We start from the raw sequence: 19,510 nt of genomic DNA, 5'->3' as shown, positions 1-19,510 counted from the left end.
GAAGTAGTTCTCATTTAAGAGGCTCCCTAATTCCGAACCTTGAATTTCTGGCATCCACGCTAATGATTTTCACAAAGGGATTTTTAATATCTGTAGAACCTCTGAAGGATGCCTAAGCATCCCAGTAAGATCAGGACACAGGAATTTCATATCAAGCCATATGCTAGCAGTACTACACCCTTCTGTTTGGTTTGTCAGCTGCATCCAGGGGTACTTGAAGATTCTGGGACTTCATTTATCTGTGGTTTGGCATGCTTGCTTAATTTAGTAGGCAGTTTTGCTCTGGCAGAAATGAAGACCTGACAAAAACAAGCATTTACACTTGTAGCCAGCAAACGCTACTCCAAAAATATCCCAACTGTGTCTATATATAAAGATTGTCTGTACATGAGCCTGAGTGGATGTTGCTTCAGAGAGAATATATTTACAAGTGTTTTAAATGTTTTCAATCTTTTCCCTGTTCCTGTCAGTGCTGCTAATAATGTGTATCTATATTTTGCCTTTCATTTCAGCAGTAGGGGAGAGAAAAGGGCAAGGCTTAGTCTGTCTTACTTGCGAGTAATGCAGCTAGCATGCACTCAGAGATAGCCAGCATCTGTGGCTCTTGTCCTTGTGATTTGAACTTGTTAAAGCTCTGTTTTATTGTACTTATGTTCAGAAATAATTGGAAGACTTTTTTCAGTATGTAATTTTGTCCTAATTTTTCCATACTAAAGTGGGTTTTTTTTGGCCATTTAATACACTGAAATTTAAAGGGACACATGCCCTCTTCCTGGCTTATTTGCTGTTTTTTGTTTGTATCAACATCTAGCTGTGTAACCTTAGTGTGGGCATCCTACTCTTGCTACTGATAATTTACCTTGGTGCTGGAAATAGGTTTTGTTTTGTATTGTTTTGCTTAAACAGCTAATCCTGTTTTCCCCATGAAGAGAGAAACCTGCTGAATAGACTTGTTTGTTTTGTTTTTTCTAGTAAATTTAAAATGTTTGTCAAATAAATGTGAAAGAACAATTAAACCACTTAACTAGTTACCTGTTTTATTAGCTCTTTCCGTGTAGTTAAAATTCATTACAAGTTCCCACAAGCATATCCTACAAATCCGTTGTTTTAATTTGCTAGCCCAACATGATGGGTTAACCTGTTCCCTTACACTGTGATAGTAATAACGTGCAGCATTGAGGACCAGGTACAGGTTAGGAATTAGCTGCTTAGAAGGTTAGTTACAAAGTGAAAGATCTAATGCTAGCCAAAAAAAGTAACATTTTAGTAATATGGGCTCATCTGGCCTCCAACAAGCCAATTTGGGCCTCCGTTCAACGAGGTTCCTTTTTACTTTTTCCTGTTGTTGCATCCTTCCCCCCCCATCCCCCCCACCCCAAAAAAGGGGGGGCAGAAAGAGATTTAAAAATATAAGTATGTTAAGATTGCATTCAGAAGAAAAATCCTACTTCTCACTAGAGCATGCCTACCAGTCTTTGAAGCAGATATGGACGTTCGATAAAGGACCAAAATTAGTAGCTTTCAATGGAAACTATGCTGCTCCATAATAAATAAAAGCAAAATTACATTTACCATGGCTAGGTTTTATGCTCAAATCTTAAAATGTTTGGCTAATTAATGAGATGGCACAAATATAAGTCATACTGTGAAAATAAGTGTCCAAAAATATAGCTAATTACTAATGCCTGCAGTGAAAAAGTTCAGCTGTGGGGGGGAAACATGTTCTAGAATACTTTTTAAATTAATAAATTCACTCCTAAAATACTGGAGTGTTTCACAGTTTTGTTTTGATTCTTCATTTTCCCCATTGTTCTACCAGGATGCAGTTGTAATGTACTGGTTATTGTGTATTATATTTGCTCTTCTGTGCCCAAACTACGTAAGATACAGGTCTCTGGAAGCTCTCTGCTTCAGAGCCTGGCTCTCTAGCTCAGGCTTTAGATGCTCATGGCTTTAGCCCTGGAGGTTCCAGGATCAGTTTCTGGTGTTGGCCATTGGACAATCACAGATCTCCTGGGCTAAGGTGTAAATGCTGTCATGTATGCACGGTTGTGCAGTAACTGAAGGAAAGAAAAGCATTGTCAAGCCGCTCTTCAGGGATTTCAGCACAGACCGTTTTAAAGTGATACAATGAATTTGAAAATTGACATCTGTCTCGACTTTTATACCTACTACTATTACAGTAATCTTAGGAGCTGCTTGTAACAGAAAAGTTAGCAAAAACCCTCCCTTTTCAGTTTGTGCATTTGACAGCACGTATAGTCAGCTCTTTTGGGGATGATTGGTTGTATATCCTGTCTCCTACTAGTATGGTGGTCCTGGTCTCAAGCACAGTGATGGACCAGGGGACAATAGGAATCTGGGGAAAGTGTCCAGTGGAGCCGCTCGTTTCCTTTTTTAGACCACTGAATAAAGAAAGAAAGCATTAGGAGAAGAAGCACAGCAGGAGGGGCTATCTCTACACCCTGGAACTGGGAATTCACTCTCCTACTTTCCTGCCTTCAGAGAAGGAGGAGTGAAACTAAGTGCAGACATTAGTAGAAATGAAAAGTTTAGCAGCTTCATAAGAATAATCTCTTATCCTTGATCTTTGCATGCAGCTTCCATTTATGCCCATGGAAGATGTGTTGTGGAGATGGACTGAGGTTAATTTGTTGTCCTGTGTTTATTATGCTCTGGTCCATGAGCCATAATTAAAAATAGAATTGGGCTACAATATTAATTGAATGTTTTTGGTGATAGACTAAGTGGTCAAGTTAGTTGTGGGGGTGTGTGTCTCTGTGCAATGTTGTTGCTGCAGTTAGAGGGAAGTTGGTCTTGTGGTTATTGCACTGGCCTGGGACTTGAGCGAATTGGGTTCAGATTCTGGCCACAGTTTTTGTGAGCTTGGGCAAGGTACTTAGTGTCTCTGTGCCTCAACTCCCTATATGTAAAAGCAGGATGGCGGTTCCTCTTTTCTTCCACCCTGCGGCTATCCTGCATATTTAGATTGTATGCCTTCCAGAGCCTCTAGACATTACAGCATTACTCATATCCATAATCAAACAAGCAAGAACTTCTTGCCATTGCAAACAGCCAATATACTGAGGGATTGGTACAAATACATGAAATTTAATTAGCTTTATTGTGGTGAGTGTCAGTTTCCAGGTAGCTGCATGTGTATTCCCTCCTCTGTGATCCACTCTAGGTGTTCCCGGTCTCTGGACAGGAACCCATGTCCCACTCCCTTCTGACCATGGGTTTAAGGCTGCACAGTTCCCTGTCTTACACTGTGATATCCCCAGCAAACCAGTCTGTCTAAAGGCCAGCATGGCTGTGTTACTTTCTCTCCAGGGCTAAGAACAGTGTATACCATCACTTACAAGTTACTACACAGCTCTTTCTAAGCAAGCATCTTTATTGTTAGGGCCAAAAGCATTATAAAAATGATTAAAAATTCCTATATGCATGCAAAAGCTCACCAGAGGTCACCCATAAGTCCTATGGGGCCCTACTAAGCCAAAGACTTCACAACCCTTCCGCATACTGGGGTGGGGGAGTCCCCTTCAGACAGAAGGTTCTGTCCATTTGCTGGATCAGAAAGAAGGCCCTAAGTAAATTTAAAGGCAGCATTTTTGTGCCAAAAGCCCATCCTTTGTCTGTTGGTCTGTAGAAAACCCAGTTTGAATCAGTATATGCAAGCCTCCCCAGGAGGTGGTACTTCTCTGGAGGTGTTCACCACCTAGAAGATTCAGTTTAATCATGCCCCTACCAATTTTGTTCCTGGAGCAATTGTAGTAATCTTACCCCCTGGAATTGCACACAGTTTCTGGCCCACAGTGATGCATACCACCCTGATATCTGCTGGGAGAGCAATACAGTGGTGCACAGACAATCCAAGAAGTTTTTGGAAAGTGTAGGGGGCAATTTCCTGGTGCAAGTGCTGGAGGAACCAACTAGGGGCAGAGCTCTTCTTGACCTGCTGCTCACAAACCGGGAAAAATTAGAAGGAGAAGCAAAAGTGAGGGGAATGTGGGAGGCAGTGACCATGAGATGGTCGAGTTCAGGATCCTGAGACGAAGAAAGGAGAGCAGCAAAATACAGACTCTGGACTTCAGAAAAGCAGACTTTGACACCCTCAGGGAACTGATGGGCAGGATCCCCTGGGAGAATAACATGAGGGAGAAAGGAGTCCAGGAGAGCTGGCTGTATTTTAAAGGCCAAACCTCCTTATTGAGGTTACAGGAACAAACCATCCCGATGTGTAGAAAGAATATTAAATATGGCAGGCGACTAGCTTGTCTTAACAGTGAAATCCTTGCTGATCTTAAACACAAAAAAGAAACTTACAAGAAGTGGAAGATTGGACAAATGACCAGGGAGGAGTATAAAATTATTGCTTGGGCATGCAGGAGTGAAATCAGGAAGGCCAAATCCCACTCGGAGTTGCAGCTAGTAAGAGATGTTAAGAGTAACAAGAAGGGTTTCTTCAGGTATGTTAGCAACAAGAAGAAAGTCAAGGAAAGCGTGGGACCCTTACTAAATGAGGGAGGCAACCTACTGACAGAGGATGTGGAAAAAGCTAATGTACACAATATTTTTTTTGCCTCTGTCTTCACAAACAAGGTCAGCTCCCAGACTACTGCACTGGGCAGCACAGCATGGGGAGGAGGTGACCAGCCCTCTGTGGAGAAAGAAGTGGTTTGGGACTATTTAGAAAAGCTGGTCGAGCACAAGTCCATGGGGCCGGATGCGCTGCATCCAAGAGTGCTAAAGGAGTTGGCAGATGTGATTGCAGAGCCATCGGCCATTATCTTTGAAAACTCATGGCGATCAGGGGAGGTCCCGGACGACTGGAAAAAGGCTAATGTAGTGCCCATCCCTAAAAAAGATGGGCCTCACCTCAATCCCTGGAAAAATCATGGAGCAGGTCCTCAAGGAATCAATTCTGAAGCACTTAGAGGAGAGGAAAGTGATCACAGACAGTCAGCATGGATTCACCGAGGGCAAGTCATGCCTGACTAATCTAGTTGCCTTCTATGATGAGATAACTGGCTCTGTGGATGAGGGGAAAGCAGTGGACATGTTATTCCTTGAGTTTAGCAAAGCTTTTGATACGGTCTCCCACAGTATTCTTGCCAGCAAGTTAAAGAAGTATGGGCTGGATGCATGGACTATAAGATGGATAGAAAGTTGGCTAGATCGTCGGGCTCAGTGGGTAGTGATCAATGGCTCCATGTCTAGCTGGCAGCCGGTATCAAGCGGAGTGCCCCAAGGGTTGGTCCTGGGGCCGGTTTTGTTCAATATCTTCATTAATAATCTGGAGGATGGCGTGGACTGCAGCTAGTTTGCAGATGACACTAAACTGGGAGGAGTGGTAGATACGCTGGAGGGTAGAGATAGGATACAGAGGGATCTAGACAAATTAGAGGATTGGGCCAAAAGAAATCTGATGAGGTTTAACAAGGACAAGTGCAGAGTCCTGCACTTAGGACGGAAGAATCCCATGCACCACTACAGACTAGGGACCGAATGACTAGGCAGCAGTTCTGCAGAAAAGAACCTAGGGGTTACAGTGGATGAGAAGCTGGATATGAGTTAAGTGTGCTCTTGTTGCCAAGAAAGCTAACAGCCTTTTGGGCTGTATAAGTAGGGGCATTGCCAGGAGATGGAGGGACATGATCGTTCCCCTCTATTCAACATTGGTGAGGCCTCATCTGAAGTGCTGTGTCCAGTTTTGGGCCCCACATTACAGGAAGGATGTGGAAAAATTGGAAAGCGTTCAGCAGAGGGCAACAAAAATGATTAGGGGACTGGAACACATGATTTATGAGGAGAGGCTGAGGGAACTGGGATTGTTTAGTCTGCAGAAGAGAAGAATGAGGGAGGATTTGATAGCCGCTTTCAACTACCTGAAAGGGGGTTCCAAAGAGGATGGATCTAGATTGTTCTCAGTGGTGGCAGATGACAGAACAAGGAGTAATGGTCTCAAATTGCAGTGGGGGAGGTTTAGGTTGGATATTGGGAAAAACTTTTTCACTAGGAGGGTGGTGAGGCACTGGAATGGGTTACCTAGGGAGGTGGTGGAATCTCCTTCCTTTGAGGTTTTTAAGGTCAGGCTTGACAAAGCCCTGGCTGGGATGATTGAGTTGGGGATTGGCCCTGCTTTGAGCAGGGGGTTGGACTACATGACCTCCTGAGGTCCCTTCCAACCCTGCTATTCTCATTCTAGGATTAATTTAATAGATTATGATCCCCAAAGATACTGCATGGGATTGCAATATCTGTCACATGAGGTTTTTGCCTGTGAAAATTTCTGGTTGTAATGAGGAGTACTACAGTAGATGGAACAATCAATTTTGTGTTTTTTATTGGGGATTAAGTTCTGCTGGCTGTCAAGGGTAAACTATTTGTAACTTGTGGAAGGGGCACCAAAAGCCTTGGATAAGTGACTGTTTTCATTGTATAAATCCAAGTAAATATATTTTGACAAACTAATCTTCCTCTCAGGTTTTTTTCTTTTTTCTTTTAGTTTCTCACAGCTTCAGAGAGAAGGACTGCATGCTTGTTTGCTAGTACTTAATGATTAAACTAAAACTAATTAATAATCAATTCAGAAACTTTTATTTTTGTCTTGATCACTCCCTACGTCATGTTAGGAGCATGGTTCTACTTCATACCTTTATATTAACATAATTGTATTACTATTAGAATTGAGCATCCTCAGACATTTGTTAATCTTTATTTTCATATTGTTTGGTGTTTTTAAAAGAAAAATAATGTAACACCCCACTTTTGTTTGAATTTTTGTCTTACAAAGTATTTCTGAAGTTATTACTTCTGACTTCGTTCTCTACATTCATGTTGGGAATTGGATGTGTTTGGTGGTGGGGAAAACTTCCCTTCACTTCAAGGAAAATCAAAAGCGCGAAGAAACACTGACATCTCTGACATAGGTCAGTGCAGTAAGTGTTAAATAGAATAATTTTAGTACTTCTGGGAATTATTTACTCTTGCTTACAGTATATTTTAATGGATCTCTTTTTCATATTTTGTGATCCAGGTCTCCAGAGGTGAAAACAAATGTAAGGATAAACACTCCTATCTTCTTAAGCAAGTGTCATTTTAATCCCATTCGGCGAGCATTAAATGGAGTTGATGGGCATTAGACTGTTTTACTTTACAGGGGAGGGAGAAATTATTCAGGCTATTTGCTGGAGAACGTTCAAAAAGCGCTTGGAGTTTTACCAAGACTTTGAAAGATCATGAAAATGTCAATGTGCTTTAGGCCTAGAAGGAGGTTTTGAATTGTGCCAACATGTTTATGAATAACTTTTACATCTCATTGCAGTCCTACATAGCTTCCTGCTTCCTTCCTCATTAAAAAAGAGAAAATGCATTTGTGTGTTCAAGCCTCTGTTCAGGCACGAAAGAACTAAGACTGAACAATATATGCCATAATGACTCAATAAGATGGATTTCTATTAGATCGTAAGCATTTTGGGGGAAGGGACTGTCACTTATGTTTATACAGTGCATAGCTGGTCTCTAGATGCTACTGCAATGCAGACATTAAATAATAACTTTAGGCAGAAGCAAGTTGACTCTTCTCTCTTCCCCCTCCCCCAAACACAAATTAGTAAATTTATCTTCTTCCTAGTTGGTGAGGGATGCTTTGCTGGTTTCCTTCTAAGCTCTTCTGAAAAAGACATCTAACTTTTTTTTAAAAAATGTTGATAGTTAAACTTTTAGTCGCATGATCATAAATAAATTTGAAACAGTGACTCAGGAGAATTTGGGGTTGTGGGTTTACTCCGCACCGGCAACTTAAAACAATTATCATAGAAATGTAGGGCTGGAAGGGACCTTGAGAGGTCAAGTCTAGCCCCCTGCACTGAGGCAGGACCAAGTAAATCTAGACCATCACTGACAAGTGATTGTCCAGCTGGTTCTTAACCTCCAGTGATGGGGATTCCACAGTCTCCTCTGAAAGTCTATTCCAGAGCTTAACTACCGTTATAGGTACAAAGTTTGTCCTAATATCTAACCTAAATCATCCTTGTTGCAGATTTAAGCCCATTACTTCTTGTCCTGTCTTCAGTGATATGGAGTACAGTTGATCACCAACCTCTTTATAACAACAGTCTTCAAATATGTTAAGGGCTATCAGGTTTCCCCCTCCTTGCCCCCCAGTATTCTTTTCTTGTGACTAAACTTGTCCAGTTTTTCTAACCTCCTAGGTCAGTTTTGTTGCTCTCTTCTGGGTTCTCTCCAATTTGTCCACATCTTTCTTCAAGTGTGGCACCCAGAATTGGACAGAGCACTCCAGCTAAGGTCTCACTGCTGCCATGCAGAGTGATTATAACCAGTTGCATTTCTGTTTAAAACAGTGTGAAGAAAATCATGGCCTCTTTTAGAAACATAGAAAACATTTTTCTCAAGAAGGTAGACTGTGATTGGTAAACCAGACTATTTTATCACTTTCATGGAATACACTGATATGATCTATATGACTGCCTCTAATTTCCTCTTGGCAAAATTTCAGTGAATTTATAGTACTGCTGCCAGATTTATCCTGAAGATCCCTTATTATCCATACCAGCATCACTTATAAAGATGTAGGATAAGTAAGTGGAAAACAGAAGATCATTCCCTTTTTTGGTTGGCTTTCTGAAAGTCAGTATTTCTGAGTGTCTAAGGCTACTTACAATCCACCAGTATGGTTTAATGGCTCAACGCTTCCTTGTTTGACAGGCTGCATTTTTCACATCTTCAGTTTAAGTTGCATCTTCAGACTCTTTCTTTTTGCTTTAGTTGATAGCTTCATCTTACAGCCAGTCCAACAGGTGCAGTTTCATGTCAAGAGGGAGTACTGAAAGGCTGCTCCCGGTTGCACCAATTCCAACATTGGAATACAGGAGTATTGCTGGGCTATCCTTTGTATACACCTGAGCAAGAGCTATTTGAGAATAACTGCAGCTATGTGTGGGGCTCCTGAGCTGAGCGCGGTTACTCTATCTTCTTGATTTCAGTTGTAGTATGTTTCTAACAATCTGTCTTTAAGTGACCCTGAAGAACTGTTAGAATTCTTTGTATGTGCCTCTCGCAATTGGCAAGCATATACTTACATTTCTGTGCATGCAAAGATTTTTGGTTCTATAGACTGATAGGTTTCTTGTTCAAAAGAGATCTTCAGAGGTTAAGTAGTCTTTCTGTACATTTGAGGATTTTCTGTACTTTAATACAAATAGAGTTTTCAATGTATAGAATATGGTCATAAATATTGTTTGAGAATGCAGTTAGCAGAAGGTTGTTTTTTTATGTTCTCTTTTTACTGTAATGTGACTGTTCTGGTAACTTGCAGCTTTCCCAGGGTAACCTTGGACATGTATACTGTAAGGGTTATTTTTGTTGTGGTTACATACAAATGGACAGTGAAAACAAACAAGTACAGTCATGTAGGGAAGTGGCACGAGTTAAGTGTTCTTGCCTAAAGGCCACTTTGAACTTTTGGGAGGTGGGTTTGCCACTCTATAGCAAATGGTCATTTGATATAATCTCTGTTTTGAATAACAAGCTGCTATAATGTAGAAATCAAATAATATGTTTAATTTTAGGTTTCATTTTAAGTATTCATAATTTCAGGGGTTATGCTGGTGTTTGACTCTCTAATGCTTCTTTTTGTTGTGGATGATAGCTTAAGATCTTTGTAGCAAGTGAGCAAGTCTTATAATTTGCATTTCAGGGTCTGATTCACTGAATAGAAGAAGTGAAATTAACTGAAGTGTTTTGTAGCAGCTGAGGCCCTCCACTTACTGGCAGAGAAACTTTCACAATGCAGAATGATACCTCAGCAAATCTCACCTGGTTTTTTCCCCCAAAGAGAAAGCTGCTAATTTAAACAGAAGAGGTCACCTGAAACTTTGTAGTTCTTGGTGTCATGTGGCCAGTGCATCCCTTCCATGTAGGCAGGTGTATATGGGTGCACGGGACCAAGATTATTTAATCACCTTGACCTCTAACTAAAATTTTAACTAAGACCAGACTCTTTATTTGGAATTTGCCTCTGATTAAAGAGAACGTTACAGTAAAAGAGACACCTGTGCCTGGGGACCTGTATCCAATGTTTGTTAAGTTTCTAGGGTTTGGCTGGGTGGAAGCACATTGATGTATATTCTGGTTCTCAGCAAGAATTCTGAACAATTATAAAATGGTAACTTTTGCTTCTATGAAAGTTTCCATTTGAGATGCATTTAATAAAAAGATGGACATTTGAGCTTAACGTTCCTTGACAGATGGCTCACAGCTTGACTTCTGATGAAACAACAAAATCACAAACCTAAATAATTTTGAAATATGATTTTTTTTGTTTGCTTTTAATTGAAAAATACGTTTCGAGAAGCAACAGGAAAGTGTTGCCAATCTTTTTCCCCTAACCGTGTGTGTCTTTATATATACAGAAACTTAGTATAAACTTAAACTGCGTGAATCTAATTCTGTAACATTACCCTGTTCTAGAAATTAGAGCTGGAAAAGACCTCTTGAACATAGTCCATCTCACTGAGCATTCAGCTCCAGCTACTGTAGTTACCATTTTATAATAGTTCAGAATTCTTGCTGAGGACCAGAATGTACATCTACCTGCTTCCACACAGCCAGATCGTAGGAGCTTTGCTCCCCCAACCTAACAGACATAGGATAAAGGTCCTGAGGCAGAGGTGTCTTAGAGTACATTAGTGGTCCTCAAACTGGTGCGCAGGCCATAACCAAGTTGAACATGGGTTGGTTTCCTATATAGCATTAGTCTCAAAACCAGGGTTGCAGCTACACTGATTTAAATTATGAATATGATGCACTGAATATTCAGTTTTAAGCATGGTATGTTAAGTTTTAAATAAATATAAGAACCACTGGACCCTGATACAGCAGCAGCAAAATACAGGGCTTATGGAGTGAAGAGTAGCAGCCAACTAACTAGAGTAATTGCACATTAAAAGAGATGGGGAAGTTTTGGCAAACAGCAGGACCACCCCTCTTACAGGAAGTGACATGGAATACTTCATGTCCATTTGGAGCCAGAATGGATTGACTTTACTGTGTTTAAAGTCTTTGGGCTCCACAGAAACATTAAATTTTTCAGTAAACGTTCAAAACCAATATTAATACTTTCTTTATTAAAAATCTGTACTTAACTGTTCTTTTTCAGACATTTTAATGGGATTTTGTTAAGGGATCCAAATAGTGCCCCTCTACCATAAATTCTTCATCACTTACTGGCATCCCAACTGATCTTATGTTGTCCCCCTGCAGAGATGTACATAAGTCCAAATAAAATATTTCTAGGTTATAAAGTTTCATTTCCTATTAAGGGATCAACTTCAAATAATGGTAACACATTACAACATTACTCGCTACAGTACTAACCTACAGCTCTTCAAGGCATGGACTGTCTTACTGTGTGTTTGTACAGCATCTAATGCAGTCGGGCCCTGATCTTGAACTATTACATGTTGGGGTTGGTGGTATTGCAGTGCCCCTCCCAGCAGGGATTGGAATCTGGGTCTTGCACTCCAAGGCTGGCGAAGCCTGTGAGTCTGAGAGCCTGCCACATACAGAGGACTTGGACCCTGGTGCTGCTAGTGCCTCATTACTTTGTCGAATCTCTCTGGTGTGCTGGAGTGGTGCTAGTAAAATACAGAAGGCGCTATAGACTCGCTGTCATGTCAGTTAGCCTGGTGCATGTCTGAAAGCAAGGAACCTTGTAAATACTGTGGGAAGAAGAACTGCTTTTTGGAGTCCCAGATGGGACTGGAGGAATCTCTTTACTGGAACTGGGGCAGTGCAGTGCTGTATTACATGAATGGTTTTGGAGACTTAGCAGTACAACAGCGAAGTCTGTAACCTGGAATCAGTCATTAGCAAAAATCCTAATATTCAGACTCTGAAACCAGGATCTGATTTACTCATGATCAACGCTGTGTCCTTGCTTAGGCTCTTCAGTTCATGGATGAATGAAATTGCTGCACATGAGCAGCATGGGTATAGAGTCCTCTTAGCATAGCCCTTCTATTGCAATACAACTTCGTCTGTCAGTGGAAGTTCACTGTCATTAGCACTTTGGTTTGCATACCGCTGTGTACTTTGAAGATATTTGAAACCTTTGTTCAGATTCCTGTTAAATGAAATTTTACTGTCAGTTTATCATAAGAAGGTTTGTTTTCTGTCTAATGACTGAGACGGTTGCTCAAAGGGAAGTTTTGATAACTCAGGCCTTTCCATTTAAAATGCCAGAGTTCTGTTTCGTATGCACTGTTGTAGCCGTGTCAGTCCCAGGATATTAGACACACAAGGTGGGTGAGGTAATATCTTTTATTGGACCAGCTTCTACTGGTGAGAGAGACGAGCTTTATACCTCACCCACCATATCGCTCTAAAGTTCTGTTTTGTCTGTTCTACCGATGGAAGCCCTGAATTTGGAAGAATCGCTTCTCAATAGTGAATGATCAATTAGCTGATGAATCGGAGATGGACAACACTTATTGATTGGACTGGCTGAAATAATTTGAACTAGCTTCCTCAAATTCTTCATAGGTTTTTTGAGTTGTCATTTCAGCAAACCAAAGAAGTTACAATTACTTTAACATTTTCAAATATACTAGAAGCATAATTACTAAGGAAAACATGCATTCTGTATACCACTTTGCTCAAAATTCCAGGAAATCAAGGTATACATGTGTTGTGTGTAAAAGCAATTCCACAGATTATAATTATGAATCAAAAGCCTTTATTTTGTTGTTCAGCACAGTCTGAAAGAGTGTATCGAGAGAACCACTTCTCACCACGTGATACGTAAAATATATTAATCTTTTTTACTGGAATGGAATTTCAGAGCTCTCCGCTCTGCTGAAAACTTACATCATTTGAACTTAGAGAGACAAAGTGGGTGAGGTAATATCTTTTATTGGACCAACTTCTGTTGGTGAAAGCAACAAGCTTTTGAACTGCATAGAGCTCTTTCTCAGGTCTGGGAAATGTACTCAGACTGTCACAGCTAAATACAAGGTTAAACAGATAGTTTAGCATAAGCAGTTAGCGCACATTCTAAGGCACCATTCAAGGTAAACGCAAGCTCAGTTTTAAAAGACTATAAAGCATGTGAGATAATCGGAAAATTTAATTGCTGGATTGACTCTAACCCTGTAATTAAATAATAATGCTAATGGAAATTTACTTTCAACCTTTCAATTTCACCAATCCTAGGTAGTGTAAGAGACTCTTGATTTAGACATTGGCAGGCACAAAGCAGAAGAAAAGCTTAAGGATTTGTAGAAAGCAAAAATGTGTTTAATGCGCCTACACAGATTCAAATTACAAAGAATGTTGAATCTGAAACTTGAAAAAAGGACTTGTATACCTGGAAATTAAATTGCTGTGAATTACATACACTAATCTGAAGACTTTTCCTTGTTTGTATTCTTGTTTTCTGTAGGAAGGAGTAGTTGTCTTAACTACTTCATGATGATGCGTCCAATAGCAATGCAATGGTATGGGTTAGTAGATCTGGGGTAGTGAGATAGATATTCTGGAATACTCTTGAAATTCTGCTAGTCGATCAGTATACGGTAATGCAATTATTCTGACTTTAGAAACCAAACTTCCATGGAAGAAACTCCCCCTTCCAACTTTGGCCCTGATTCTGCAAAGACATGAGCACATGCTTAACTTTATTTATGCACTGTGAGAAGTACCATGGAAGTACAAACATTTTTGCAGATGTAAGTTGATGGAGTGTAATCTGTCAGATGGCTTGGTTTTAAAATGAAAATCTGTTGTTTCACCTATGTAATGTAATAGTCATGGCAATCTTTCAGACTAACAGGGATGCCAAAGGAAAAATATGATCCTCCAGATCCTCGCAGAATTTACACCATCATGTCAGCAGAGGAGGTAGCCAATGGGAAGAAGTCTCAATGGGCAGAATTAGAAATCTCGGGTGAGTTTTTTCAAATCTTGCTATGGCTAAATTGCTGATTAGGAATAGCTCTAATGTATAGTAATATTGATATGAACTCTTCTCTTATTAAGGTGCTCTGTTTCGGAGAAGGGAGAGAACATAATTAAAGAAAAACACCTGACTTCTAGGATCACTCAAGAGAATTTCCAGTTTAGCCTCAAAACACTGTCCAGTTTTGAGTGTGAATAGATTTGGTTAAAAACTGACTTGCAAAAAGCAGATTTGCTTCTGCTTTTTTTCTTTCTTTCCATTTTTCCTTCCTACTCAAAATTAGTGTTGGATGGTCATTTAAAACCTGTTAGTGATGAAATGTTACAGATAAATTCTGATGAGTGAGTTCAGTTCTTCCTCCTAGGGTATATTTCAGCACTTACTGTATATACTCGTTCATACGCCGAATTTTTTCGTAAAAAAGGGAAGCATCAGAGAAGGGGGTCGGCTTATGAACAGGTATAGAGAGCGGGAGAAGTGGGATGCAGCCCCTCCCCACAACAGAGAGGGCAAGGAGAGCCGGCAGGGCCAGTGTCTTTCCACTTCTGGCCATGCTGCTCTCCCCACAGCCTCCAAAGCAGCTGCAGCTCCGGGGCTGGCAGGTTACAGCTGTGCCACGCTCGGCCCTGGCCGCCAGAGCAGGCTGTGGCCGAGCCGCCGGAGCACACTGCGGCTGTGCTGCCCAGCCCATCAGAACATGCTGCAGCCGCGCCATTCGCCTGCTGGAGCAGCTCCGGTCAGGCCAGACACCTCCACCCCTGGCCCTCCCCAGATAAGGTGGGAAGAGATGGGGTGGGGAGAGTCTGTGGGGGTCCCGGGGTAGGGTCATGTGGGGTTACCTCCCTGACCCTCAGCTTCTCCCCCAAAAGTGTCCCCACCAGTTGCTGTCCTGGCCCGTCAAGTTTGTTTACTTAGGTTTACCTCCGTGCCTGCAGTTGCTCGAGGTAAACAAACTGTCTCTGCCTGCCAGTGGCATTTCCTGATGGCCCAGGAGCCAAAGTTTGCTGACCCCTGAATTATAGGGTCGGTTTATGAATGGGTCATAAAAAATTTCCATTTTTACTTATCCATCTGGGGGGTCGGCTTATAAACGAACCAGTTTATGGTTGAGTATATACAGTATTTAGAGTAAGAAATCAAAATTCCATTCTATTACCAGGCGTGGGATTTTCACATCTGATTGTTCCATGTAGCACATTAAAAGTACCTCTCCATTCCCCAATGACTTGTGCCTATTGTCTTGACATAATAAAATGCTGTTTGAAGACCTAGTTCTTTACATTTTCTCTTTTAGGTAGAGTGCGGTGCTTAAGTACGTCACTTTGGTCACTGACTCACTTGACTGCTCTACACCTCAATGATAATAACCTTGCTCGCATTCCACCTGATATTGCCAAGCTCCATAATCTGGTTTACCTGGATCTATCATCCAACAAACTCAGAAGTTTACCAGCAGAACTAGGAAACATGGTATCTCTCAGGTGAGAAGCGTCGCCCTGGTTAACTTCCCCAAGAGTCTGTCAACGATGCATTTTTGAACAAGTGAACCTGAACTTTGTCCTTGAACTTGCTGAATAAATTTTTCTGAAAAACTCTTAAGACTTACTTTAATATAGACACGCAAGGCAAATTATTTTTATTTTTAAGGGATCCTCTTTAGCATTAAACTCCAAAACCCTGAATGTTTTACTTTTGTTTTAAAGTATTCCCCATATGACTGGCTAATGTTTTACATGAATAATTCACTAATTACATTGAGCTAAGGTCCATTGCTACAAATGTTCAATGCTGGCTTTTAGCCAGCTTGCCAATAAAAAAAACCCTTTCAACTAGCCACAAGTAGCACTTCTTCCTTTCCAAGTAAAATGCTTACTCAGTGTAAAAAAAAAAAGATTTTTTTTTTTCCTTATCCCATTTACATGACCTTCAGAGGTCAGTACAAAAATTAATGTAGTTTCATGCTTCCTAAACTTGAGACCTTGTGCATGTATGCTGTCTCCTTTCTCTGATGTATTTTGGTATTTAGTTCCTTATCTTTGAACTTAGAGATGTAAAAGACTGTAATCTTATTTATAGAAAGTATAACCATTTTAAAACCAAAGTACGCTTCCCTCAAGAGTATCACAGCATATAATATCATGAGAATGATCCTCCTAAAATGATGCTAATAAACTACTTTTTCATCTATTGCAGGGAATTGCTTTTAAATAACAATCTGTTACGGGTTTTGCCTTATGAACTTGGACGGCTCTTCCAGCTACAAACCTTAGGTTTGAAAGGTAAGTGCACGTCTAATAATTCTCCTGATTGATATTTTTGGGTTCTGTAGCTTTCCATGGTATTTTAAAACTCCCTTCCAAAGCAAGTCATCATCTAAATTTGTGGCATGCGTGGCTGCTTCTGCTGTATTTGTTCCAGAGACCTTCTCCCTCCCCCCCCCCACCCAGAACAAAATTATACCTAATAAATAGAACTGTATAAATCAAATTGAAACATTATTTTATAATAAAAATGCTTATCCACATCAAATCTACTTTATTATTATTTTAACACTTAATATTATTTTATTATTTTTATTATATTATTTATTAATATAATAAAATGCACTTCCTAACTGTTGTTGTTATTATTATTTTAACACTTAACTTGAAATATTATTTTAACACTTAACTTGAAACAGAACAATTAAATTATAGAAAGGCTACCAAATCAGTCTTCATGAATCTGGATATTCTTGTTCCCATCCTATGCACTGAGCAAGAGTGGGGAATTCACAATAATAGGTATGACAGATGACCTGTGAGGAATGTAGAGGGGTTATTAAGAAGGTTCTGATTGTAAGTTAATAACAATTTAGTCTGAATTCTAGTCTTCTAATAAAAATCAATATTTCCTTAGAAGATGTATAACTTTTTGGGAGGATATATAGAACAAAAAGCAGGCGTTGCAGGGAACAGATCTGGACAAGAACCAAGTTGTGGAAATTTCCCTTTTCTAGCAAAATAGTATTGCATCGTGTTCTGCTAGCACCCTGCCTTAGTCCAATAATGTGATTTACATTTTTACTTTAAAAAAATATTCTCCTGCACATGTTCCACTGGAAGGATATTTCAGGTTCTCCATATGAAAATAATTCTGCATTCTTCAAAAAACCAATATATTTGGCCTTCAACGTACAGGAGGCTGAGATGGCAAGAAAGAAACTTCTAGAGGGATTATGAATGCTTTTGGAAGGGGAGAGTAGATGAGACTTCAGGGCAGTGGAGGTTGTTTTAGATGAGCAAAAACTGGTTGACTAATTAAGTAAAAATAGATATACTTCCCTGATAAAGAGAGTATTCATTACATTAGGGTTTGTAGTTTGAGGACGTGCATTTTCAGGGAAAAAATTCCCAAAACTTTCTGAATTTGGCAAAATGTCCTGCAGCTTTCTAGAAACCCTATTCATAAATTTATTTTTTGGTGTTTTGTTTTGTTAAACTTTTTTGTTTAAAACTTGGTCTGTGTCCAAAGTTTGCTAATTTGGAAAATTAAACAAAATGCTTTCAGCCATATCTGAGATAAACAAGGATGAATGAAGTCTCTTATAGGACAGTAGTAAAAAACTGAACTTTGAAAGTTGAAACTCTGCAAGTAAAATACTCCTCACTGGGCAGAAGAGCATTCTCTGGGTTTGAGGAAAAATCAGTTCGGACTTTCAGTTTGGCATAAATGTTAAACTATGCCCTGTGCATGCTCTATTCAAAGTTTCAAAATCCTTCAGTCTGGGTGCTCTTGGGAAGAGATGCATTCTGCATGCATGCACAGTTAGGAAGTGCATTGTGAGGCTGTTTCTCCTGAAGCCGCTCTATTTTACCCAGAAATTGTTGGAAAGTATAATTGCTGGCTCTTACCTTCAGTTCAGATTTTTGAAGCTTTTGGGCTTTGTAATATGAAATGCATGCAGCCTGGGAAAGCTTGAGAATGGTATCAAGCATTTGCCTCAGCGAGACTTAACATTTGCCCTGGAGCAGTGCCCACCCACCTGTGCATGTGTTTAATGGTGCGGTTTGAGTGTACATGTCATGACATAGTGGCACTGCACATTTTGCTACAAGAAGCTTATCTGTGTCCTCAAACTGCCCATTTTGTCCTTCCCTCACTACTTAATTATTGCATAAAAACTTTTTTTAAGTGCATAATTTCCGAATCTGAAAATGAATGTTTTTAGCGAGTTTGAAAAACTAAACCACTTAAGTTACTGCTGAGTTGAAATGAAAGGAAAGTATACTATTATCTTTGCTAGCTATTTCTCTATCATCCATCATTATGATAATAGAAATTGGAAATGGAAAAGACTTACTGGATCATCTTGTCCATCCCCTCCTGGGGGAGCTATTCCCTTTCAGGAAAGTCCAGTTGCAGTGCAGGTTTTGATTCGGGTAGCTAATTATCCCATTTTTGTTCTGAATCTCTTTCAGGCAATCCTTTATCACAGGATATTCTCAGCCTGTACCAGGACCCAGATGGAACACGAAAGCTACTAAACTACATGCTTGACAATCTAGCAGGTAACACAGCCAAAAGTTTAGTTTGATATACATAACTAACTGCCAAACACTTCCACTTGTATTTGATAGCATTAAATTGAGGGTCTGAGTTTCTGAATCACTTCCAGCTGCTTTTATGTTACTATCGAGTCCAGGGACTCCCGCCACTAAAATAACAAAATGGATGTAGTATATTGTAACAGATATAACCTGCAGTAGAGCATGAAGAAATTTAGCTTCCTAGGTAGCTGGATGGCTCGGGTTTAGCATATGGAGTATGGTGCCCTTTATCTCTAGATCACTGGTGTGAGTCCAGAACTGATCAGTAATGACAAAAGGCTTTGGCTTTCCTAAAGCTCTTCCTGAAGGGATCTGCACATCCAAAAGAAGCTGGTGAGCATCAGTGTCTCCTAAATCAATAAACTCTGGCATAATTGTTGGCAGTCTCAGTAGAGACAAGGAACCAAACTGTCCTTTCATCCAGAGAGGTTGAGGTACATTTGCTGGGTGACGTGGGAAAGGCTTTCACGGTCACTGTCCTTGTTTTAGACCAGGTTGGGCAAACTTTTTGGCCTGAGGGCCACATTGGGGTATGGAAATTGTATGGCGGGCCATGAATGCTCACGAAATTGACGGTAGGGGTGCAGGATGGGCTAGGGCTCTGGGGTGGGGCCAGAAATGATGCATTCAGAGTGTGTGTGGGGGGAGGACGGGGGGGGGACTCTGTATTGCGGTGTGGGGTGTGTGTGAGGGTTTTGGGGTGCAGGACGGGGCTCTAGGCTGAGACCGAGGAGTTTGTAGGGCGGGAGGGGGATCAGGGGATTGGGGTGGGGAAGGGGTGTGAGTGCTCTGGCTGGGGTGTGCAGGCTCTGGGGTGGGGCCAGGGACGAAGGGTTTGGGATGCAGGAGGGTGCTCAGGGCTGGGACCGACGGGTTTGGAGGGCGGGATGAGGATCAGGGATGGGGCAGGCTGCTGGGCCACAGGCGGGGCTCAGAG

The 19,510-nt window shown here is 40.7% G+C and overlaps 1 protein-coding gene across 1 annotated transcript in view; it reads left to right on the top strand.

Moving 5' to 3' along the window:
- CNOT6L (CCR4-NOT transcription complex subunit 6 like) overlaps positions 1 to 19,510 on the top strand; it is a 69,665-nt gene that overhangs the window by 31,254 nt on the left and 18,901 nt on the right. The window contains exons 2-5 of the mRNA XM_077814917.1: positions 13,851 to 13,972; positions 15,279 to 15,465; positions 16,178 to 16,263; positions 18,445 to 18,534. Coding sequence (XP_077671043.1) covers positions 13,861 to 13,972; positions 15,279 to 15,465; positions 16,178 to 16,263; positions 18,445 to 18,534 — 475 coding nt within the window. The 5' untranslated portion in view covers positions 13,851 to 13,860. The remainder of the gene's footprint in view (positions 1 to 13,850; positions 13,973 to 15,278; positions 15,466 to 16,177; positions 16,264 to 18,444; positions 18,535 to 19,510) is intronic.

The sequence above is a fragment of the Eretmochelys imbricata genome, chromosome 4 (genome assembly GCF_965152235.1).
Source record: "Eretmochelys imbricata isolate rEreImb1 chromosome 4, rEreImb1.hap1, whole genome shotgun sequence".
NCBI lineage: Eukaryota > Metazoa > Chordata > Testudines > Cheloniidae > Eretmochelys > Eretmochelys imbricata.
The sequence above is the reverse complement of the archived record's forward strand: the minus strand, read 5'-3'. Positions and strand labels throughout refer to the sequence as shown.